Source organism: Lepidochelys kempii, chromosome 1 (assembly GCF_965140265.1).
Source record: "Lepidochelys kempii isolate rLepKem1 chromosome 1, rLepKem1.hap2, whole genome shotgun sequence".
Classification (NCBI taxonomy): Eukaryota; Metazoa; Chordata; order Testudines; family Cheloniidae; genus Lepidochelys; species Lepidochelys kempii.
The window spans coordinates 247,446,432-247,470,548 of NC_133256.1; the positions used below are offsets into that span (position 1 = coordinate 247,446,432).

The following is a 24,117-nucleotide window of genomic DNA, read 5'->3' on the forward strand; positions in this document are numbered from 1 at the left end:
ACCCTTACCGGGTGTCTCCTCAAGCTAAAACTGCTATAGAACGGGAGATCCAGGATATGTTACAGATGGGTGTAATCTGCCCCTCTGAAAGTGCATGGGCATCTCCAGTGGTTCTAGTTCCCAAACCAGATGGGGAAATACGTTTTTGCGTGGACTACCGTAAGCTAAATGCTGTAACTCGCCCAGACAACTATCCAATGCCACGCACTGATGAACTATTAGAGAAACTGGGACGGGCCCAGTTCATCTCTACCTTGGACTTAACCAAGGGGTACTGGCAGGTACCGCTAGATGAATCTGCCAAGGAAAGGTCAGCCTTCATCACACATCTCGGGCTGTATGAATTTAATGTACTCCCTTTCGGGCTGCAAAATGCACCCGCCACTTTCCAAAGACTTGTAGATCGTCTCCTAGTGGGATTAGGAGAATATGCAGTCACCTACCTTGACAATGTGGCCATATTTTCGGATTCCTGGGCAGACCACCTGGAACATCTACAAAAAGTCCTTGAGCGCATAAGGGAGGCAGGACTAACTGTTAAGGCTAAGAAGTGTCAAATAGGCCTAAACAGAGTGACTTACCTTAGACACCAGGTGGGTCAAGGAACTATCAGCCCCCTACAGGCCAAAGTGGATGCTATCCAAAAGTGGCCTGTCCCAAGGTCAAAGAAACAGGTTCAATCCTTCTTAGGCTTGGCCGGTTATTACAGACGATTTGTACCGCACTACAGCCAAATCGCTGCCCCACTGACAGACCTAACCAAAAAGAAACAGCCAAATGCTGTTCAGTGGACCGGAAAGTGTCAGAAGGCCTTTAACAAGCTTAAAGCGACACTCATGTCTGACCCTATACTAAGGGCCCCAGACTTTGACAAACCGTTCCTAGTAACCACAGATGCATCCGAGCGTGGTGTGGGAGCAGTTTTAATGCAGAAAGGACCTGATCAAGAATTCCACCCTGTAGTGTTTCTCAGCAAAAAACTGTCTGAGAGGGAAAGCAACTGGTCAGTCACTGAAAAAGAATGTTATGCCATTGTCTACGCTCTGGAAAAGCTACGCCCATATGTTTGGGGACGGCGTTTCCACCTGCAAACCGACCATGCTGCACTAAAGTGGCTTCACACCGTCAAAGAAACTAACAAAAAACTTCTTCGGTGGAGTTTAGCTCTCCAAGATTTTGATTTCGACATCCAACACATCTCAGGAGCTTCTAACAAAGTGGCTGATGCACTCTCCCGTGAAAGTTTCCCAGAATCAACTGGTTAAAATCGTCCTTGAGATGTGGAAAATATTGTTAGTCTTTATGTATTTGGTAGTATATTTAGAGATGCATGTGTCTTATTAACTCTGTTTTCCTAGAGCTCCAGGAAGAAATCCCAGCCAGTGTTTCACCCTAGCTGAGATTTGGGGGGCGTGTCATAAATATAAAGGGAAGGGTAAACCCCTTTGAAATCCCTCCTGGCCAGGGGAAAGCTCCTCTCACCTGTAAAGGGTTAAGAAGCTAAAGGTAACCTCGCTGGCACCTGACCAAAATGACCAATGAGGAGACAAGATACTTTCAAAAGCTGGGAGGAGGGAGAGAAACAAAGGGTCTGTGTCTGTCTGTAGTCGTCTTGGCCGGGGACAGAACAGGAATGGAGTCTTAGAACTTTTAGTAAGTAATCTAGCTAGGTATGTGTTAGATTATGATTTCTTTAAATGGCTGAGAAAAGAATTGTGCTGAATAGAATAACTATTTCTGTCTGTGTATCTTTTTTGTAACTTAAGGTTTTGCCTAGAGGGGTTCTCTATGTTTTTGAATCTAATTACCCTGTAAGATATCTACCATCCTGATTTTACAGGGGGGATTTCTTTATTTCTATTTACTTCTATTTTTTATTAAAAGTCTTCTTGTAAAACACTGAATGCTTTTTCATTGTTCTCAGATCCAAGGGTTTGGGTCTGTGGTCACCTATGCAAATTGGTGAGGCTTTTTATCCAACATTTCCCAGGAAAGGGGGGGTGCAAGTGTTGGGAGGATTGTTCATTGTTCTTAAGATCCAAGGGTCTGGGTCTGTAGTCACCTAGGCAAATTGGTGAGGCTTTTTACCAAACCTTGTCCAGGAAGTGGGGTGCAAGGTTTTGGGAAGTATTTTGGGGGGAAGGACGCGTCCAAACAGCTCTTCCCCAGTAACCAGTATTAGTTTGGTGGTGGTAGTGGCCAGTCCAAGGTGTAATATTTTGTACGTTGGGGAAGTTTTGACCTAAGCTGGTAAAGATAAGCTTAGGAGGTTTTTCATGCAGGTCCCCACATCTGTACCCTAGAGTTCAGAGTGGGGGAGGAACCGTGACAGTAGTGAATATTGTTGTTCCTTCAAAATAATCAGATTATTCACTCCTAGTTTAATGACTTAGTTAATGTAGTTAGTTACTTTAACAACTTTGATGTATAGGGGGAAAGAATGAAGAAGAAAAAAAACCCCAAACATTTCAATATAAAAATGGACTCACGGGCCTCTGAAACTATATTTATAACAAGCTGTCTGATCTTGTCCTTAGTTGCAGTTGTTCAGCAAGTTAGATCTTATAAAAATCAGCAGCTTCTCACAGGTGGATATTCAGAAGTTATTTTACTCAGACGTTCATAAGCAACAGAGTTTTTGTAAAATCATGTTTCCTATAAAGGTACTTACACTAGCAACGACTCAAAAATGTGTCAGCCAAGAGGAGATTGATAAATGGTGCGTTTTAAATTACATCCTTCCCCAGAGTGCTTCCTCTTTCAAGAAAATAATAACAAAAACAAAATCCATTTTGTAACATTTAATCTGTGGAAAGGCTTATGGGTAACATTCCAATGCCATTAGGAAGGGTAGTGTTTAAGGACAAATGAATGCTGTCAATATAGGAAGGTGGAACCAGGTCTCCATTGCCTGTTCAAATAGTCTTAACAGCAGTCTTCTCTGCACTCTCATGTCACTGCTATTCACACTAACCAGCACAGGGTCTGATCCTGCATCCACTGAAGTTAATGGCAGGCTTGAGCCCCTGCTCCTCAGACTTCAGCAAACATTTCTGCTCCTTGCACACTAAGATCCATCTTTAATTTGCTGATGCTGGAGGAAAACCATGCTGAGCTTGTACACAGTGTCAAACCCTACACTAAATAGGATGCAATCTTCTTCCAGCAACAGAATACATGGAGATCGCCAGCTCCCCAGAGTAAGAGATGCTTAGCAACCATTTAAAAAATATGTATAGCTTCTATTTCTTCAAAGCCTGAAAAGAATATTCCCCCCTCCCCTCCCTATTTGACTATGACTGATCCCCTCCCCTGGGATTGAAATGACACTAAAATGGATCTGGCTCTTTAAAGCCCAATCCAACTATAGCTTTTAGGAGCTAGCCTACAGGGGGAACTCACACATGGTTTTGTTCCACAAGAGAGCTGTGTTTGTTTTTTTTTGTTTTGTTTTTTAATTTTAAACTCCTGATCACAGCGGTGAGATCTAAACATTTTTAAAAGATGTTTCAAACCCAGACTACTTCCCCCCATTAGATTATAGCAATCTTGGGAACCTAGATGACTTGACAGTGTCACTTGAGTCAGGCTGAAGGACTACCCAACATCCTGTCAAACCCAACTAACAAAGAATACCAGATCGTATGAACGTGTAAAATTCTAAAAGGCCCATAAGGCTGAAAGTGAAGTTCTCTCGAAGGGAGTCAGAACCCACCATTTCAAGCTGCAAAATGTCTGATGTTTACAATTGCATTTCTAAGGCTTTTCTATCTATCCACTTGTATGACACCCTCTCATTGCAGTTTCAGCCTTTCAGCAAAGTAGGACTAATCAATAAGGAAGCCTGATTCCTAACAAGTCTCACCAAGCCATAGCTCAACGTCAATATTTGTTACTCAAACTTGGATACAAATTAAAGGGCTTTATTGTCGTAGAACAGCATTCTCTCATAGGCAGGATGGGAGACCATGAAGTCAGCTGGAAAGGTCTTTGGCACCTGGATGCTGCCTGGGTGGTGATGGCTGATACCCAGTTTAATGGGGAATAGCCCACTGCTTCTCAGAGGTGAGGGCCTGTCCTCAGCTTCAGGCTGTTTCCCCATCGGCTGCCAAGGAGCACAGACAGTCCTTGCCAAAGAGCCCAGCAATGCAAGACAAATGTCCGTGGCTGCTGCTACTCTAGGAGAGAAGCGGCGGTTCTGATGAGAAGTGGTTTAGCTGCCTCCAAGATGTCCAGTTCGGGGTCCAGCGAACGGGCAAGCCCTTCCAAAACCATGATGGCAAAGACAACTGAGGCAAAATTACTCTCCAGCTTCACCTGAAAGCACACGTGCAAAGGTTATAATGGACTTGGGTGCCTTTGTGCTTTCCAAGCCCCTTTCGCTGAGGTGCCAGCCTGCGGTGGGTGTGGGCTGGGAGGGCGTCCATGTGCGTAGGCAGCTGGACTGCGACACAGGAGCTCACTCATTTCCCTTCAGTTTCAAATCAGCCTCGCTGCAATTCAGCAGAACTGAGGAGGGGAAGCTGATCATGTCAAAAGGAGATGTCCTAAGTCAGCCCAGTAGACAGTACTCTGCACTTCCATATAGGAGAGGATTTTTCCCTCTATGGAGGAGCAGGAGTTAGGAGTGCTGCCCAGTGCCAACTCGGCTGTAGGAGCTTCCATGGACCTGGCAAGTACACACGCATGAAAAGGGGCAATGTGCACCCTCTCTCCACACTGTCATGGAGGGAGCCCCATGGAGCATGCTCCCTAGTTCACAGAAGCATTGTTATAGCTCAGCTGAATTCAATTAAACAAGTGATTTTTTTCCGCTTTAAAGTAAGCGCCAGTACCTCCTGAGTAACCCCCTCACAAACCAGCGTGTAGAGCCCAGTGCACCTACGCAACCCTACAATAAATAAGCAATGCATGCAGGGAAAAAAGCAAATTGCTTTCATTTTACTTGTAGCAGTAAGGAAAAAATAAATGGAGACACCAACACTGTCCTTTTAAGGTCTGACGTCAGTTCTGAAATGCAGGTTCTTGAGGGCCAGATCCAAAGCCCCTTGAAATAGATGGAAAAACCCTCACTGGCCTCAAAGACTTTAAGGCACTCGTTTCCAAGCATCGCAGGCAATACGGCATGCACGATCCCCCCGCACATTTCAGACACTCTCCCTCACCTATGCAATCCCAATGGTTCCCCCCTGCCCATCTTTCAGATGGCAAAGCCTGGCATAACTTTTAAAGAGAATGAAATGAACACCGAGAACCTCACCTTGTGCGTCATCAGTAACTTAAAGACACTGGAGAGCAGATTCGCCACTTGAAGCTGGGACGTAAAGATACAAAGAAAAAGTTAACTCTGCTGAACAGGAGACCATGAACACTACTACCAGCAGGAACGGGAGGGATTTACCAGAGTAAGCTATTGGCATATTATATGATCCGTGTAAAGTCGAAGAATATTAAGTGTCAGATTTTATTATTAGAGATATTGCTCAGACAACAATATGTGCTATGCTCCATTGACAGCCTTATCCATCAGGATGTTGGTAAATATTCAGAGGGCATCAGCTGAGACTCACCAATATCTATGGCTCTCTCAACCCTCCAGCCCAGGAAGAAGGTAAGAGGGTTGAGGAGACACAACAATCGGTCCCTGCTTTGCTCTGCAGCCTCACTGGTGGAGCACTACTATTGGTTTCAAAGGGAGTCCCAGCAGGATTTAGCCAGAAGGATAAAGGCTACAACTCCTTGGATTAAAAACAGTCAACACTATTTTGAGTTAGAAGGAAATAAAAAAGAGTTAGGGGCCTTGATGGAGTTTTTCTCCAGCTGTGAGAATAAAGAATCGTAAAGAATTGGTAACACTGACAAGAGAGATGGCTGATGTGTAAGCGTCTGGTCTTTCAATCTGGGCCCATTTAAAAGCCTGGGTGTACTCAATAAGAGATAGTGTCCTGGGCTGGGTACCATATTTAGTCTGCTCACCTTTCCCAGTGCTACAGTGTTCGTCCTGGCCTTGGTCACTAGCTCTGCCATTTCAACTTTGAATCTCTCTATGTCCTTGCACTGGTTAGCTCTGGCGTGATGAAGGATCAATTCTGCCACTCTCTCCCCCTGTGAAACAAGTAGGAAGAGATGTGTCTATAAGAATCCCACACCATGGTAACACCACCAGATCTGTAATGCAGCTGCGCACAGTACCCTCACTCTCAGGCTTCCAATGGCACCTATAGTAATTAAATTTCTTTTTGACCAGAGGGGGCGCTCTCAGGGGCCAGCCTACCCTCCTCAGGAGTTTGAGGGCAGACAGAGACTGACAGAGAGAGGGGAAGTGGTTCTGGGGGGACAGTCACTATGTGGGAAGACCTAAAGCCCCTGTTCCTTTTAGGGCCAGAGACTAGAAGCCTTCTAGTGTTGGGCAGCGCAGAACTCCCTGCTCTCTCAGCCAATCAGGACAAGTTCTGGGAAGGAGGGCTGCATATAATATGCCTCTTCCCTCATAATAGGGGAGACAGTGGTAAGAAGAGCACTGATAGCTAACTGCTCCCATGTCAGGGTGACTGAAACAAAACCCTCTGCCTCCAAAAATGGAGGGAACACTGGGAATCCCCACCCCAGCAGAGATGCCTGGCGAGAAAGGGACATTTTGGTGTGAAGGGTTTTTCAAGTTTTGTTTATATGAGAGGCTTCCAAGCCAGTGTGGGTGGAACTAATTTAGAGGGCCAGCTGGGAGATGCTAGCTCAGGGATGCAGCCTACTACACATACCCTGGGGGCTGGCTGGCCCATGGAAATAGTGACAGGACCTTCTGTAAAAGCCATTCATCTGTAGGCCGAGCTAGTTCAAAGCCAGCTTGTGTTTCTAGTGACTGGAAGTAGTTTCACTTCAGTGGCTGTGTGAGATGAGTCTGGTCTCAGAACAGTTCCTGACAGACAACTATTTACTGCATGCTGGCAGTCTCAGACAAGAGGCCAAAGACTGAATGGGTGTGAAGATAAAACTACATCCTCTTGCAGTGAGGTGGACCCTCCAGCTCAAGAATGAAATGCAGCAAGAGGGTTGTGGAAGTGCTGATGTGTGGGTTGTACCTGTTCTGGCACTCGCTTGGGGAACGGTTGTATAATGTACTGCTGACAACTGAAATGACTGAAGAATTCCAGATGTCTCCCTTCCCCCAAATCCAGAGCCGTCAGCACCCATCTGGAGCAGGCCTCACCTGTCCCTGTACCACAGCTGTGAAGACTGCCTTGAAGTTCTGAAGGTCAGCTCCCTGCAGCTCTGCCACAATCCCTGCATCCAGCAGCATCAGACGGAGCGGGCAGGGGGACAGCTGCACTTCCACGATCAGCGTGTCACACATGTCCACAATGGCGGTCTGATTCTTGTGGCCAGCGCTGAAATGCGCGGTGCCCTGGACCAAGATGTTCCCAGGGTGCAGGTCAGCGTGGACAAAATTATCAACGAACACCTGGAGGGGGTGATATTTATAATAATAAAAAGGACAAAGGTAACTGGAGTAAAATCTTCCACGGTGTGAGACCTGCATCCAAAACCTGAGTAGATGGTAAATGGCATAAGTGGGGTGGTTTCAGTCCTGTCCCCCCATGATCTCTTTGCCACATCACAAAACCAATACACACGGATACAGTTAGTAGCTTCTGCTCAGCAGTGGCCCAATGCTGAAACAGCAGGAGATGCTGTAGGCAAAAATCAGGGTGCATCGGCAAAGCTGCATGTAGCGAAAATGAAGATTTACTATGAGTCCAAGATAGTTCTGGGGAATCACAGACCAGGAACAGCATTAGTGTCTGAAAATAAGCCATAACTGGACAGAACTCTGGCTTCTCATTGCCAGTACCCATTCAGAATCCAGCATTCACTCTGGCCATGACTGAGTAACTGAATAGTTACAGGTTGCAAAGCCCGTGCTGGGCGAACCACCTTCAACTCAACAGAAAAATGAGGGTAAGTTGCATTGCTCACAAGAGCTGGCCAGATTTATTTTCTTTGTTCCATGCTCAATATTATATTTCACCTACCTGTAAATTGGTAGCAGCAGATGCTTTGACAAATGGAATTAGAAGGTTAGCTTGTTTCCCTGGGGCTTTTATAAGTCCTGTAGCCTCCGCCGAGATGATACTTAAAACTTACATTGTGCTTTACGTCTCCAAAGCTATGTGTTTAATATTAAATTAAATACAGTTCTATGGCTTCCCAAAGCAATACACCTGCGTGTGTGTGTGTGTATATATATATACACACACACACGTATTAGGCTAACTGATTTATTTTAACAACGGGAAGGCATCCTCCTCTTCAGTTCAACTCTAACACCACAGCCCAGACTCTTACCATCTTTAGGAGCATGTCTATGCCCATCTTGGCTAGTCTCTTCTTGAGCTCCGAGGAAATGTCCATGTGCAGATACTGGGATATGGGCTGACTCTCCTTAAACAAAGACAGAATGGGAGTCAGACAGATCCTATAGATCCCTATGTCTTAATCCCCCACCACCCGCATTCCAGGGTCATGGTCTCTCCTGTCCTTGGCAGGACAATGAAGATGCCGCAAAGGGGGCTAGGTTAATACAGGCTGAATTTGCTGTGGCTGATTAAGCCAGAGAAGCAAAGGTTTGGGACTGGGAGGTGATTGGCTAAGTGGGTGTGAAACAGGCTATGAGGGATTTTGGGGGTAAGAGATACTAAAGAAAACATATAGGTAGAATTGACACACAGAGTGGAGCTGAAAGAACAGCTTTGGGAGCGGATTCAAAGCTGGCCCACGATGAAGATGAACCAACAAACCCAACTATATCCCTTTATTGGACCAGATCAGGTTAGATTCTTGAACTATTCACCCAACCGTAAGCCAGAAAAGGAGAACTGGAGTGTTTTACGGGCAGAAAACACAAACAGAAACACAAGATTGCTAGAGAACAGTTCTGGTTTCCTTTTAGCACCCAGGGTCTTGTGCCCTTTCCTACACAGGGTCTTGTGCCCTTTCCTACACAGAGTTGAGACTACATTTCTCACCCTTATTTCAGGGAAAGTGACCTTGAAAAGAAGAGTGAGAAAGGAAAGAGTGAAGGAAGGACCCAGACACATTTTAGCCAATAGCAGAGAGACGCACTCTCCTACCACTCATCTTTCCCTCCCTAGGCCACCTCTAGGAAAGGGCTTTGTGTTGAGGTTAAGATCAACCATTGAGTGTAAACCTCTAGCACCCCCATTCTTCTCATGGCCGCTGTAGCTCTTACCTCAAATGTTTCCACCAGGATATTTCTCGTTACAAAGGGGTGAAGTGGAGTTGGGAACTTAACAAAATCCACATCCAGGAAATTTTTCTGGAAGCACTCCAGGTTTCTGGCTTCATAGCGTAGGTCAAGCTAGAGGGATGAAGAGAAAGGGGAGACTGAGTGGTACAGGGGTGCAGAACTAGGAGGACAGGAAGCCTGGAGGGTCCTGCCTGAGCTACCACCACACTGCCTCACATTCAATCCCAACGGTGCTCAGCCAACTCCACCAGAAAACTGGTTAAAAAGCAAGAACCTCAATGGAAAAAAAAAAAAAGAGATGGTGTTTCTTAGCACAGCTTTCCTAGTGGAAATATTACAAAATGAGGCACCCCAGGAGTAGGCATCTTAGAACTACTTCAATTAGATAGAAAAAAGTGACAAATATTCCTATTTATGATCTGTATTACAGTCGTGCAGGGTCACAACCAAGATGGGGACCCATTGCGTTAGGTGCTGTACATACACATAAGTGACATTCCTTGCCCCAGAAAGAGTGTACAATCTAACTAGACCTGCCAAAGGGCAGGAGAAAGGAAGTGTTATCCTCATGTTACAGACAGAGAACTCAGGCAGGAAGAAATTAGAAGCGTCTTGCCCAAGGTCACCCAGGCAGTCTGCAGCAGAGTTCCAATCCAGTGCCTTAAGCACAAGACCATGCTTCCTCTCTAAGTCACACTCCTTCATACCCCCAAAATATATTTCTTAGCTCTCAGTGGCTGTTTGAGGAAGCAGAAGGGTGACCGCCCCTCCATAATTTGGAAATGATGACTATCCTGTGAGTATTATTATCTCCCTAAAAGAGAAATGAAAGGAAACGAGGGCAGGCTTCTCAGATACCGATCCTGTCCTGACTCTTCTCACAGTTTGTACCCTAGGCAAAAGGCCTGGCTGCCTGACCAAGGAGGTACTAAACACCCTGGGGCTGAAGACATCCCTGGTGTAATTACTGATGTCACTACTGTGCACCAGAATGCAGTGATGCTGCACAAGATGCCAGATTCTCTTCTTAATTTCTGGTAATAATGGGTAGGTGGATGTATGACAAAGGGAGGAAGCAACCGTGCTTCAGTATATGCAGAGTATGGAATTATGCCCACCTGTTGAGTCATGAGCTTCTCAAACTCCTCCACTATTTCAGTCAGACTTAGCCACTTGAGCCCCGGGAAAAGCCCAATGATCTTGCTCCCCATCTTCATCAGAAGCAGATCTATCTGGACCTGGTGGACTAGTCCAGGATGCAGGACCTGCGCGAGAAACAACAGTAGGCAGATCATCTCCCATGGGCATGATGCCGACACTGTAGGGAAGCCAGTCCATTCAGTTTAGTAAGCTAAGTAAGTAAGTAAGCTCCTGAATAGTCACAAGCCAGGCTGTAATGGAAATACCCTTTCGACTAAAAAGGGGCTGCTGTTAGCTCTGTCAACAATGCACATTTCCCAGGGATCCATGCTTCAAAATGTGACTCAAGGAAGTCTTTATAATACTTTTTAAACTACTCACATTTATTCAGTTTAGAGCCTACAATGTTACCAAAACTAATTTACAACAGCTTTCCCCATCCTCCCTTCATCTGCAGCATACTATCTATTGGTATTCAGCGGTGGGGGGGCCTGAACAGAGTATTTATTTTATGGTTAAAAAGAAGCAGAGAAGAGCTGGAGAATTTACTTAAGACCAAAAGTGAAGTCTAGCTCAGTACACAGTTTTAAAATAAATGGGGCCTTAATGGTCATGTCTAGTGCCCACATGGCAGTCAACAGGGCATGACTGGAGTGTCTGTATTTTGGAGAGTCCCAGACATGCAACAGCAAGGGCTGTTGAGGATCAGGTTTGAGGATCATTAGTAGCATTTTGTGACAAGCAGTACCACAGGCTCCAAATGAAGAATACTGGGAAAAAACTGCAGGGGCAGAAAGGTTAAGCAGCACCCCTCCTGCACTGCATTTAGTCCTCGCCACATCTATTAATTTTTCATGAGAACTAAATTCTCCATCAGATTCACTCAGCAATCTCTAATTCCAGTCATCCGCCAACAATCTATATTACTTACTTTAATGGCTACAGGAATAAGATGGTCCATCTCATCTAAACCGTCAACAGATGATGTGTTTGTAGTTAGCTGAGATCCAGACATCTGCTTCTCAGAGGCAGCATTTCTATTAATACCTTCATTGGAACGTTCTTCCTGAAGTGACTGGTCTGCACTGCCGTCTTCCAAAATCTCTCCAGCCTTCCATTTCCAGGGCCACCTGAAGAGGCCCTTAAGACCAGACACCTCCCAGGCTTCAAAAGCAGATTCTGTTTCAGAGTTCTTCACTCGTTCCTTGAACTGGGGGTCCTCAATAGTAGTGGCATCAGCATAAGCTTTATATACCTGGGCAACACAGCCCGAGCCAATGGGTTCCTTGCTTTTAAACTTGAGGACTCTCTTCCAGTCTTCCCCAAATGCTCTCCTGAGGAAGTGTTTGGTGCAACCCCAGGGATGAGGGGTCACCTTGACATGAAGCTTGGAAAACTTAATACAGAACTCTTCAGAGAAGAGATCTCTCCTGGTGCATGCCCACTGGCCCAGCTTGATATAAGTGGGACCCGAGGACTCCGTGGCCTTGAGCAGAAGATGGAGCCAGAGGGCTGAAAAACCTGAAGACAGGTAGGTCAAGGGATAAAGCAGAAGCAAAGGGCCAAACTTCAACAAGAGAACACAAGCCCGGAGTCCCAGGCGAAGGGCAAAGCCAAGATGCCAGAAGAATCCAGCTGAAGGTTGTTTATTTTTGGCAGGTTCTGGAAATACGGATGCACATTCGTTTGATACTTCCTGGCATCTCACAACAGACACCTTCGTGATCCCCCAGCACACTAAGGTGATCTTAGCCAAGGCTTGAGTTTTGATCAAGCTGTGTTTATCACTAGATGGGGAGTTGCCAAATTTATTACCCCATCTTATCCAAACCAGGTTTTTCCTTACATTGAGGGGCCTTAAACTGAAAAGGTAAATCCTAGCAGCGCAGCCCCAGGCAAACATAATCCTGGAGGTCAAAAATGACAGAGAAAGTTGTGTATCTATTGGCGGACAGTTCAGCCCAAATGGAGAACAGCAGCAGCCAAATCAAACATTTGTCATTTTTCGTTTTGCTTCCGTGTTGGTGAAAAACGGGAGAAAAAAGAAAAAAAAAAAAAAGCACCCGAGGTGATGCTCAGAAACTGGATTTACAAGGCTTGGTTTTGTTTGTTACACCAAAGTGCAAAAAGAAAAAAAAACACACCTCCGCGAGTCTGTACCTGTCAGCACCAGCATCTGCTGTTGGGAGACCAAAGGCTGGGTTTGGGCTGACTTGCTCCCCCCCATGGGTGAGTAGAGTTCTCCCCCCGCCCCCCCGCGAGAATCAGGTCAACAGTCTCTGTTCTTACGTCAGAGCGCAACCTCCCCCAGGCCCGGCCCGGCTCTGCTGGACGCGAGCCTCTGCATCCCCCTCACAGCCAACCCGCTCGCCCCTTCACCTTCCCCGTCTCGCCGGTTTCCCTGCCGCCCCAGCGACCGCTTCATTCGGACCCAGCGTCCCGCCGGGGAGCGGAGGGGCAAAGCCGGGGGGTGAACAGCGGCGCCTCCCCGCCGCGGAGCCAAAGCACGCGGGGGGCTGGTGGGCGCGGCAGAGCCCCCGGGCCGCGCCGATCTGCTCCCGTCTCCACGCCGCGGCGCGCGGGGCGAAGCGAGCGGGCTACACGACGTTCCGAGCCCGCGGACTTCCGCGCGCCGCCATGGCCCCGCCCCTTAAAGAGACAGCGGCCGGCGCTGGGCGCTGCAGGGCGGGGGGCGGAGCCCGTCCCTGCCGCCCTTACGGGGCTTGCAGAGAGCGCGCTTTCCCCCGCGGCTCGCGGGTACCAGGCGCCCACAGGGCCGGTGCTTCGCAAGCTTCTAGAGCAGGGTGTCTTTTTGTGTAAGAACTGGCTAGTACCTTCCAGCTGGCCCCGTTATCCACTGGCCAGCCCGTTCGGCCCTTCCTCGGCTGGCAGCAAATTCTGTCTTTTCAGGACAGTTATTCATTTAGGACATATTTCAGAGTAGCAGCCGTGTTAGTCTGTATTCGCAAAAAGAAAAGGAGGACTTGTGGCACCTTAGAGACTCACCAATTTATCTGAGCATGAGCTTTGGTGGGCTACAGCTCACTGCGTCCCTCCAATGAAGTGAGCTGTAGCTCACCAAAGCTCATGCTCAGATAAATTGGTGAGTCTCTAAGGTGCCACAAGTCCTCCTTTTCTTTTAGGACATAGTCTTGTTTAGACATGGGGTGGGCCGTACATTTGTATCTCCCGCCCTGCTATTCATTGTAGTGTTGTTCACTACTGCCTTTCAAGATTTGTTTCAAGTTTCAGTCCTTACAAGCTCTTGTGGGCCTCCGTTATTATCAATATAACTTGGTCCTAACCTTCCTGGCCAGGTCGCACTTAACCTGTGCCGTGTACAATGGAGTCAATCCCTGAAGTTATTAAAATGATGTTTTTGTTCTGCTCGGTCGCTGTTTGGGGAGTCCGCTGAAAGGTGTTCTACTTCCTGGTAAATTACATTTTCCATCCCTTGATAATTTCGGCAGGTAGAGCCTCTGGCAGGGGGGGAAATTAGTCTGTTTCCAGGGCTCGCCTAGTTTGGGATAGAGACATCTCATCTGTCAGAGTAAGGCTGTTTTGCAGGCAAAAACGATTATGGCTTTTCCCAGCATCGCCTTCTAGTAGTAGAAAATAATATTTTAAGTTGATTTTTAGTCTAAATCTTGAGATTTTGGTTTTAATTCTCTGCTCTGTGACTTCTGAGTTAGATATTTGATTTTGTTCTTTAATCTTGTTTTAACTTTTGGGATATTTCTCTTGTTTGTTTTCATCTTGTTACTAGAAGGAGAGTATGTAAAAGCACAGTAGCTCCTTTCCCTGCAGGAGAAACTACATGTGAGTCGGGCAAATGACAGATTTTGTAGTTCCTTGGCAATTTTGAAAATTCAGGGGAAAGTTTTATTTGAGGTTAGAACTGAAAACAAAAATTTTCTAGAATTTTTGGTCAATTGAAAAGGGAAGAAATCATTTGGGGTTGAAGAAAACATTTTCTTCAGACAAAATCAAAATGTTTTGTTTTCATCCTAACCATTTTAAACCTTTAAAAAAACTAAAGGAAATTTTGAAATCATTTCAAACCAAAACTTGAAATGTTTCATTTTTAAAATATCTCAAAACAAAATTTCAATTTTTTTCTGAATTTTTTTAACAACAAACAATTCAGCAAAATCAGCTTGAATTAGCAAAATAGCTTGGGTGTTGTCAAATCTGCATTCCTCACTGAAAAAAAGTTTCAGCTGAAAAGGTTCACCTACCTCTACTCTATATGAATTTATTCTTTGCTATGCCCAAGTATGAAAGAGGTTGATCGAGGTTTATGTCAAGGAAAGAAACAGTCTTTTTGATTAATAAATGAGGATTTGATAACATGCCTCTAGCTTTATAATACATGGGGATATGGTGAGAGATCTTGTTCATAAAATTCTGAATTGTTACTGGCAATGGTGGAAGACATTGGCCATAGTATTTATTCCTTTTAAAAGACAAGTTATTGTATTGTGTACTTATAGCTCTGATCGCAACAGCTCAAGGCTTTTCATATGGGTAGAAAAGCTAAAATCATCTAACGTTTATTTAAACAAAGTCACCACCCTCATAAAGAAGCAGAAATACCACACTGTTGGAATCTCTAATCTAATATAGATTGGAGTGATTACAGACACACTGTGATATTTAATTCTGTTCCGAAAATATTGAAAGAGAGGGAGATAACTGGAAATGCCTAGGAGCAATGAATGGACATGAAGGTTAGTTGATTTAAGTGACAAAACAGGTTTTACATATGTGTGTGTTGGTGATGATACGGGGGTGCTCTGGAGTGAATGTAACAAGTGCAGGAGCATTTGCTGTGTTTCAGTTAAGCAGATGGATAGCTCAGATGAAAGCAGGACAGGGACTCATAGACTTTAAGATCAGAAGGGACCATCATGATCATCTAGTCTGACCTCCTGCACATTGCAGGCCACAGAACCTCACCCACCCACTCCTGTAATAGGCCCATAACCTCTGAGTTACTGAAGTCTGCAAATCATGATTTAAAGACTTCACGTTACAGAGAATCCACCAATCTGTTTGCTTTCAGGAGCAACTGATTCCACATTTTGGTGTAAATGCCTCTGGTTTAATGTAGGAAAGAGAATCTAGGCTTATGTTTAATAAATATAGGAAAAGGTCCAGGCATTGAAAAGAAAATGACGTGAAGAAAACCACAAGTCGTATGTCTCTGCGGTTGGTAAAGTACAGGACAATGTATCCTTTTTCAACGGTTGCAGAACTGTGTATTAAATATTAGTGAGCTGGGCTGTACTGAGTCTTTGGGGGAATTCTCCAGGAAAATGCTTGGGATCTCGGCTACTCTCATACGATTGAAAAAACTGTGTATTGACTTAGCTCCCCAACCCAGTAATATTAGAGCCTTGCGCACAGTTCCTGTCTGCTCACTGTGGTCTGGAACCAAACCCCTTCAAACTGAATGCCCTTCTCTCCCACCCCCACTCGGAGGGAGTTGGGAATCTGGTCTGGGTCTGAACTTGGTGGTCTCCAGGACCATTTCTGATTCGTTTATTTGCTTTTAATCTCTTGCCCCTGACACATCATTATCCACAGGGAGCAGGACTGGGGTTTCTCTGCCTTACCAAAGGGAAGGGAAGGCCAACATTTTCAAACTTGAGTGCCTGAAGTTAGATACCGACATCCATACCGAAGGACCTAAATAGAAGTGTCTCAGTTTTTAGAGGCGCTAGCTCCCAGCCAAAAACATCCACTGGTATCAGTGAGAGCTGCAGGTGCTCAGTACACTTGAAATTGCAAACCCATGAGTTGTGGGCAGCAGACACACTATCAAATAAATCACACCTGGAACTGCAGAGGCTGGAGGAGAAACCCTCCTCCCTCAGCTCCAAAACCCCAGAGCTTTAGCCAGCAGGTCTTTTGTTCTGTGGCCCAGCCACTATCGCGTGACTGCTCTCTCGGTACGTTGCGTTAGAATTTCAGTGAGCCTTTACAATCCTCACTAGATCTCAGCAATTTGTTTCAGCAAATAGTAAATTTGTTGAAAAATGCATTTTTTTAAAGCACTGAAACTATTGGCAAATTCAGGTTGAATTTGGTGAATAGTTGTGCGTGGAAAAAATTAGGAAATGTCAAGATGTTTTTGAAAGGAATCATTTCCACATTTTGTTTCACATTGACAGTTCATTTTGAAAATGTCATTTGAAACATTATGTTCAACCCCCCTCCCCCCCATTATTTTTATTTCTGTATTGAAAAACTGGGGGGAAATCAGTCCATTTGAAATGGACCCATTTTTAATTTTATTTTTCAGTTCCCCTTCAAAACAAAAATCAATTATTCACCAGCATTTTCAGAAGGGCTCAGCACCTGTCAGGCTGCTGATTGCACTGACCATTGGCAAGAAACTCTAGAAGCCCCAGAAACACACAGCCAGTGAGCCAGCAGTTCTTCTTGCTGCTTCCACTTCAGATTCTCCTGCCTGAGTCCTCCTGTATGGGCCAGAGCGAGAGTGGAACTAGCTCTGGGAAGTGAGCTCCCCCAACCTAGGGAGAGGAAGAAGAGCTCTCCCTGTGCCTTCAGCAGAGCTCTAAGCACTGCGCTTCCCAGTGCTCCTTACCTTGGCCCCTACACTTGAATCTCTGGGAAGTCTCTGGGGAAGTGCAGTGTAGTGGGATTTCAATAGAGCACTGCCATCAGGGAGCTGGAGGAAGACTTTCCAAGGGGCAGAGACAGTGTGGGGACAAAGGGTTTCTGCACAGATGACCTTGGTGTCCCGTGGGTCCCTAGGTTTGAGGATTGGTCCTGTGCCCTTTTTTTATAGATTCACAGATTCTAAGGCCAGAAAGTGCCATTGTGATGATCTAGTCTGACCTCCTGTATGACACAGACCAGAGAACTTCCCCAAAATAATTCCTAGAGCAGATCTAGAAAAGCATCCAATCTTGATTTTAAAATGGTCAGTGATGGAGAATCCAGCACAACCCTGGGTAGATTGTTCCAGTGGAGAATTACTCTCCATGTTAAAAATTGACACCTTCCTTCCAGTCTGAATTTGTCTAGCTTCAGCTTCCAGCCATTGGACCATCTTTTGCTGGAGTTAAACTTCTCTCCACCCACTCCCCTTGACATGACAGTGTGAAAGGACCTCTGAGAGGAGATCCTTGCAGGAACTCCTTTCCTCCTCCCCTCCCACCAAACAACTTTGGAATGGACAGAAACTTGGTGAGGTCTATGAGGGAAGGTACAAAGAGCTGAGCACTGCTATCATTAAATGACCCAATGTCCCTCAGCCCCCCCGGGTGGGCTACTGGCACCCTAGAGCTGGTTGCAAAGGGTCAACAAAAGATTAAACATTTTAGGAAATTATTTTTCCATTTTCTGACCAACTCTGGAGCCCAGCTGTGTCACAGCACAGAGCATGGGAGCTCACAACCAGAGCTCAGCTCCTCCGTGGGATGCTGCATCCAGCCACCCTCAGAGAGTATCTCATTGCTAGGTGTGATCTTCTGGAGATAGCGGAGAGCAAGGGGTCTTCCAAGAGACCCTCTGTGAAGGTGTGGGGAAGGAAAGACAACCTTTGCTTTGCACATTCCAGTTTAGGGACCCCTTTAAGTTGTAGGAATCCTTCTCTCCTTCCATTGTTCTCCTTTATTAACCCCAGTAGTCCCAGCCTCCTAGTTTAGGATACATTTACTGACCCCTCTTAACACCAGATTTGGGCTGGTTGGAGGAAGTCGCTCAAGAGCACTTTCCTCAAAGCAGAATGCCCTGTGTGAGTGCTGCGGTGGACGTCCTTCCCTCCTCAGGGTCCAGAGGTTTCTGCCTCTTCTGTTGTAGTTGTACATTATCACAGCTAGATGGCACTCTCCACATTCTGATGTTCAGCCTCTAATAGCTCCTCAGGGTTGCCAGTTGGCCCTCCAGGGAAAGATGCAGGGATTCTGTGAGGAGAGTTTCGCTGGTTCATTTATTAACATTTTCCGAATGATCAACCCTGTGTTTGGCCACATACAAATCGTTAAGTTCCTACTACAAAGCCAGAGGCAGGGGGCACAGCAGTATGGGCTAATGAGTAGAGCCCAGGGCTCCGAAGCCATGCTGCAAACCTGTGGCAGAGCCAGGGAAAGAATCCAGCTTTCCTGACTGTCCCTACCACAGATCTGCAGCATGGCTTTGGACAAGTCACTTGAAATCCAGGCTCTATTGAAACCAATGGCAAAGCTCCAGCTGACTTAGGGCCAGAATTTCACCCTCTGTGTTTGTTCCCTATCTCTAAAGTGGAGGGAAAATAATACTTGTCTCATAGGAGTGTTGTGGGGACTAGTTAAGGGCCTGATCTTACAAGCATGTATGTGCATAACTAGTGTATAGGAGTGCACTATCCCTTTAAATAATTTTTGAGCCTTCTATTGGCACTCGCGTGTGTTATGTTTTAGAAGCTGCCAGTTTTTTAGCAAAACTAATCAGCTGTTTAGTAAACACCGTTATCTGAAAGTTAACTGTGCCTGTATGTTTTCTTCATATTGTTTTTGTTGAGCTAAGAGCAAAGGACAAAACTATAACTCTATTCACGTGCATAGTCCCATTGAACTCATAAAGTTACATGTGTAAATAAATGTTGGCAGGACAGAGGCCTAAGTTTGTAATGTGCTTTGAGATCCTCAGACTCATAGCCAATTAGTTCATTTTATCATCTATCATTGTATTACGTGAAGTTATGGTCAATTTATATGCTATTTCATATATAATCAATGTACGCTAAATCGATTTAAGTTTTAAGATTTATAGAAGTATAGAATTGATAAATATTTAGGAGTGATGACTGTGTAATAGGCATACAAGTAAACCATGGCTGAAATGCAAGGTCTGCATCCTGAGAGCTATAAGATTTTAGCTTAGTGATACTAGGCCATAGGCTTAAGAATACTTAACATGAATGAGTGACCTAGGAATAACCCTATGCCCATAAGGTCAGAAGGTGACTGTAAAGATGTGCCAATAGGTGACTGCGATAGACTGCAGTGTATTTTCCAAGACCATGAGACACCTGATTGTAACATCTTTGAATGTCTGTCTTGACTACAGGATACATGTCAGGCATAAATGCTAATGAGAATAAGAGGAACGACTGTACAAACAACCTATGAAAAATAGGGCAACCAATATTCATGGGGTGTGGAAATACAAATAAGGAAAAGAGGGTTGACACTTTCATGCATATACATAAGGTGTTAGGTGTGGTCAATATAAAAGAGGGTTCCATGGTTTGGTAAAAGTGGGAAGACCCAAGGGATGACCCCATAGGAAACCCCAGCAGGAACCATCCCTCTAGTGATGATTGACTATTGAGAGGTCCATCGGACCCTAGAATATCATTGAGGCTGTGAGTATGAGTACAGTTATAATTATTAATCATAGAATATCAGGGTTGGAAGGGACCTCAGGAGGTCATCTAGTCCAACCCCCTGCTCAAAGCAGGACCGATCCCCAATTAAATCATCCCAGCCAGGGGTTTGTCAAGCCTGACCTTAAAAACTTCTAAGGAAGGAGATCCCACCACCTCCCTAGGTAACGCATTCCAGTGTTTCACCACCCTCCTAGTGAAAAAGTTTTTCCTAATATCCAACCTAAATCTCCCCCACTACAACTTGAGACCATTACTCCATGTTCTGTCATCTGCTACCACTGAGAAAAGTCTAGAGCCATCCTCTTTGGAACCCCCTTTCAGGTAGTTGAAAGCAGCTATCATATCCCCCGTCATTCTTCTCTTCCGTAGACTAAACATCCCCAGTTCCCTCAGCCTCTCCTCATAACTCATGTGTTCCAGTCCCCTAATCATTTTTGTTGCCCTCCGCTGGACTCTTTCCAATTTTTCCACATCCTTCTTGTAGTGTGGAGCCCAAAACTGGACACAGTACTCCAGATGAGGCCTCACCAGTGTCGAATAGAGGGGAACAATCACGTCCCTCGATCTGCTGGCAATGCCCCTACTTATACATCCCAAAATGCCATTGGCCTTCTTGGCAACAAGGGCACACTGTTGACTCATATCCAGCTTCTCGTCCACTGTAACCCCTAGGTCCTTTGCTGCAGAACTGCTGCCGAGCCTTTCGGTCCCTAGTCTGTAGTGGTGCATTGGATTCTTCCGTCCTAAGTGCAGGTCTCTGCACTTGTCCTTGTTGAACTTCTTCAGATTTCTTCTGGCCCAATCCTCCAATTTGTCTAGGTCCCTCTGTATCCTATCCCTACCCTCCAGCGTATTTACCTCTCCTCCCAGTTTAGTGTCATCTGCAAACTTGCTGAGGGTGCAATCCACACCATCCTCCAGATCATTTATGAAGATATTGAACAAAACCGGCCCCAGGACCAATCCTTGGGGCACTCCACTTGATACCAGCTGCCAACTAGACATGGAGCCATTGATCACTACCCGTTGAGCCCGACAATCTAGCCAGCTTTCTATCCACCTTGTAGTGCTTCCATCCAGCCCATACTTCTTTAACTTGCTGGCAAGAATACTGTGGGAGACCATGTCAAAAGCTTTGCTAAAGTAAAGGAACAACACGTCCACTGCTTTCCCCTCATCCACAGAGCCATAGGTTTTTTATAGAATTTCCATATGCATGGGAAATTTTAACTTTTCTTGTTGCTTTAATAACACTTGCAGTACAGATATGACTTTGTATTTGTGATTGTGTCTGTGGTCATTATCCTTGGACTTCATGTGTTCCTAGAGCCTCTACATGTCAGAAAAGCACCAGAGGCAATTTCAGTCTGTTGAGCTTGAAACTGTAGCAACCAGAGCCGAAGCCACAGTGGTATAATACAACATCACTAAATTCCCTTTAAATAAAGTAAAAGGCTACAGAATGCAGATTTTATGTCGGTTGAAATATCCTGTGAATACATACAGCATTCTCTCTTTTATTTTCTTCACTATTGCACATATTATAATTCTCTATGAAGTCAACAGTTATTTGCAATGGGAGACGGGTTAAATTTGCCCCAGGAGATACAGATATAGATATAGATAGATATGACTTTCTTACATATAGTTCTTGTCCTTGCTTTTACTATACACATTATTTTTGATCCTAACAAAAACAGGAGGAAGAGGGACCTTTTGGTTTTCCTCCCCTGCCATCCCACACAGCAGGGTCAGCACAGCACAGGGAAGGGGAAAACAATTTAATCAGAGAGATGTAATTATATTTCAAGAGCAAAAATCATTTGAATGGTGATCTGTGGGGATGAAGTTAATCTCCTCTTTTTATGCCTGAGATGCCAGTGTTTTGGTATCTAAAAGTTATGGGGATGGGGACAAGGCATTGTGTGTGGGCAGCATCCTAGTAAGATAGATGATGCTTTTTCAGAGTGCCAGTTTCTGTGTTGCATTAAGAAAAACAGGAACAGGGCTCCATAAAATGAACCTCAAATCGATCTTGCTATTGACTTGGTAGAATGCCATTGTATTGCAGCAACAGTGTGGTTATGTTTAGCTTGGCAAGGTAAAATTCTGCCCTTTTATTATTGCTGGGTTTTGTATTACAGTAGTGTCTTAAGGGCCCAGCTGAAACTGGAGCCCCATTGCCCATATGCACTGGTAAGACAGACTGCCCTGAAGGGGCGCATGCTGTCAATAGACAGAAAGTAGGATTCTTATTTCCATTTTATGGCAGAGGCTTGAGGCTCAGAGAGAGATTAAGTGATTTGCCTAAGATTATTCGGTTAGTCCTTTGCAGAGCAAGGACTTGAACCCAGTTCTTCTAAAGCCCAGTCTAGTGCCATAACCACCAGACCAGGCTTCATTACTTTTTTTTTTCTTCCCCTTGGTTGGGAACTCAGAGCATTAGATATGGAGCTTTTCACTTGTGGAGAGACAACTGGCAATCACTAGAGTCTTCAGATTTTGGGGGCCCCTTCTGGTCTGGTTTTAGGCCTTAGTATGTCTACACCACAAGTGCTACAGTGGCACAGCTGCAGCGGTGCTGCTGTCATGCCGTAATGTAGACACTTGTTACAGTGACAGAAGGGGTTTTTCCATCACTGTAGGAAATCTACCCCTCAAGAGGCAGTGGCTAGGTCGATTGAAGAATTCTTCTGTCGAGCGAGCTGCGTCTACGGTGGGGGTGAGGTCAACCTAACTACGTCCCACAGCGAGCAAACTCTTCCGCAGCCCTGAGCAGAGTAATTAAGTCTACCTAAGTTTTAGGTGTAGACCAGGCCTGAGTTATGATGGCAGAGCACTGAGCCTTGTTCTTCTTTTCATCTCTTTTTGGCGGTCAACAATCCATGTGCCCATGCTGCCTCTTTTGGATCTATACTTGTCTTTGATACTATTGCCCTGGAGGGTTTTTTGACACCATGAGTCTGGAGTGATTGATGAAGCAATGGTTCAGTAGCTCTACTGTTATCAGAGAGAATCCAAAAGGAAGCATCAGGCGATTGTTCTTGTGCGTTAAAACCCTCTTCTCTGTATGAGGAGGTGCAAAAAACAATGGCACCCTGCTTCTGACCCATGCTTCTGTAAGGCTCGAGGGGGAGATGGAGAAGCAGTATGGGCTGCGGTGCCTTCATGATGCTGCTGCTGTTCAGCTCTGCGTTTCCTTCTCTTTGAACTAGGAGGATTATCCACTCTGGACATGTAGGGTCTCAGTGAGGGCTAGCTGGCTGAAACACAGTTCCCCCAGGGTGGAGATGACGCTAGTTGGTTGGGGATGTTGTCTGGAGGAGAAGGCAGAGGGTGCGTCAGCCTGCTTAATGAAGGATTGTTGCCTGCCCTTTGTTTTTTCCATCAACAGAAGTTGATCCGATTAAAAAGCATTACCTCGTCCACTTTGTCTCTCTAGTATCCTGGAACCAAAAGTTCTACACCACCACTGCCTTCTGTTAGTCAGACGTGCAATTAAGCAGGGTCCCGCTGGACTGCTGACTGCTTTCTGATGGTCAAATAGCAGCAGTGGGTTTGTTCATCTGTCTCTCAAATAAAGAGATTGTGACCTTTCTTCCTTGTTGCAGCTTTTGCCACAGGTATCTGTGTCTCTGTCACCCTTAGATTGGGTCACTGCAGTACGCACCACAAGGAGTGGCACCTGAAGACTGCATGAAAACTTCACTCAGTACAGAATGCATCTGCCTTTTAGGCCTGGTCTACACTACAGAGTTAGATTGAGAAGTAAGGCACCTTACGTTGACCTAACTCTGTAAGTGTGTATGTTACAACGTTGCTTCCGCCGATGTAAGTCGTCCCCTACACCAACCTAAAAACTCCACCTCTGCTCACAGCTGTCAGCCGCGGACGGGGGAGGGCAGTGGCTCCAGTTGTGAGCCCTGTGTGGGTGGGGGGCTGACAGTGCCCTACAGTGCCCCACACAGTTGAGGCCACGCATCACCGACGAAGGGGACGTAGTGTGGTCAGCTGTATGGCGACCTAATTTAGGTTGACTTAATTTTGTAGTGTAGTCTTGCCCTTACTTAGGAGTATGTCTTGTACGGTGCATGTTATGCTGCTGATCCTGAATCTACAAAGGCTTCGAGTTATTTCCCAGGTGCAGTTCAAGTTCTTTATGGTCTGAATTTTAGCTATTTAGAAACCACCTCTCCATGCCCTATCTCAGTATTGCCAGCCCCAAGCATTCAACAATCCTGAGTTAGGTCCTCAAAAGAAGTCATTATATTAGCATAAAAATCATGGATTTTAAAATAATAACTCTTGG

General features: G+C 45.5%; 1 protein-coding gene across 3 annotated transcripts; it reads right to left on the reverse strand.

Annotated features, from left to right (window-relative positions):
- Positions 1-2,786: 2,786 nt before the first annotated feature.
- ADCK2 (aarF domain containing kinase 2) lies at positions 2,787-13,048 on the reverse strand. 3 transcript variants are annotated; one of them, XM_073322438.1, is made up of 9 exons: positions 12,785-13,048; positions 11,337-11,926; positions 10,384-10,530; positions 9,248-9,376; positions 8,344-8,439; positions 7,208-7,459; positions 5,977-6,105; positions 5,261-5,314; positions 2,787-4,317 (listed from the first exon to the last, which is right to left on the reverse strand). In XM_073322438.1, the coding sequence occupies exons 1-9, from the start codon at positions 12,828-12,830 to the stop codon at positions 4,174-4,176; spliced, it is 1,587 nt and encodes a 528-aa protein (XP_073178539.1). In that variant the 5' UTR covers positions 12,831-13,048; the 3' UTR covers positions 2,787-4,173. The 3 variants fall into 3 exon arrangements, with proteins under 3 accessions (XP_073178539.1, XP_073178520.1, XP_073178530.1); XM_073322419.1 differs by lacking the exon at positions 12,785-13,048 and having other exon boundaries at positions 11,337-12,681; XM_073322429.1 differs by lacking the exons at positions 2,787-4,317; positions 12,785-13,048 and adding an exon at positions 4,336-5,047 and having other exon boundaries at positions 11,337-12,681.
- Between the last annotated feature and the right edge of the window lie 11,069 nt (positions 13,049-24,117).

Bases quoted from the DNA above. Each gene is read 5' to 3' on its own strand.
- ADCK2 (XM_073322419.1), bottom strand. From the start codon at position 12,308: ATGTTTGCCTGGGGCTGCGCTGCTAGGATTTACCTTTTCAGTTTAAGG. The intron at 6,106-7,207 runs GTGAGGCCTGCT...CTTGTTTCACAG, and splicing joins CAGCTGTGGTACAGGGACAG to GGGGAGAGAGTGGCAGAATT. The intron at 4,318-5,260 runs GTGAGGTTCTCG...GTGTGCTTTCAG, and splicing joins AGTTACTGATGACGCACAAG to GTGAAGCTGGAGAGTAATTT.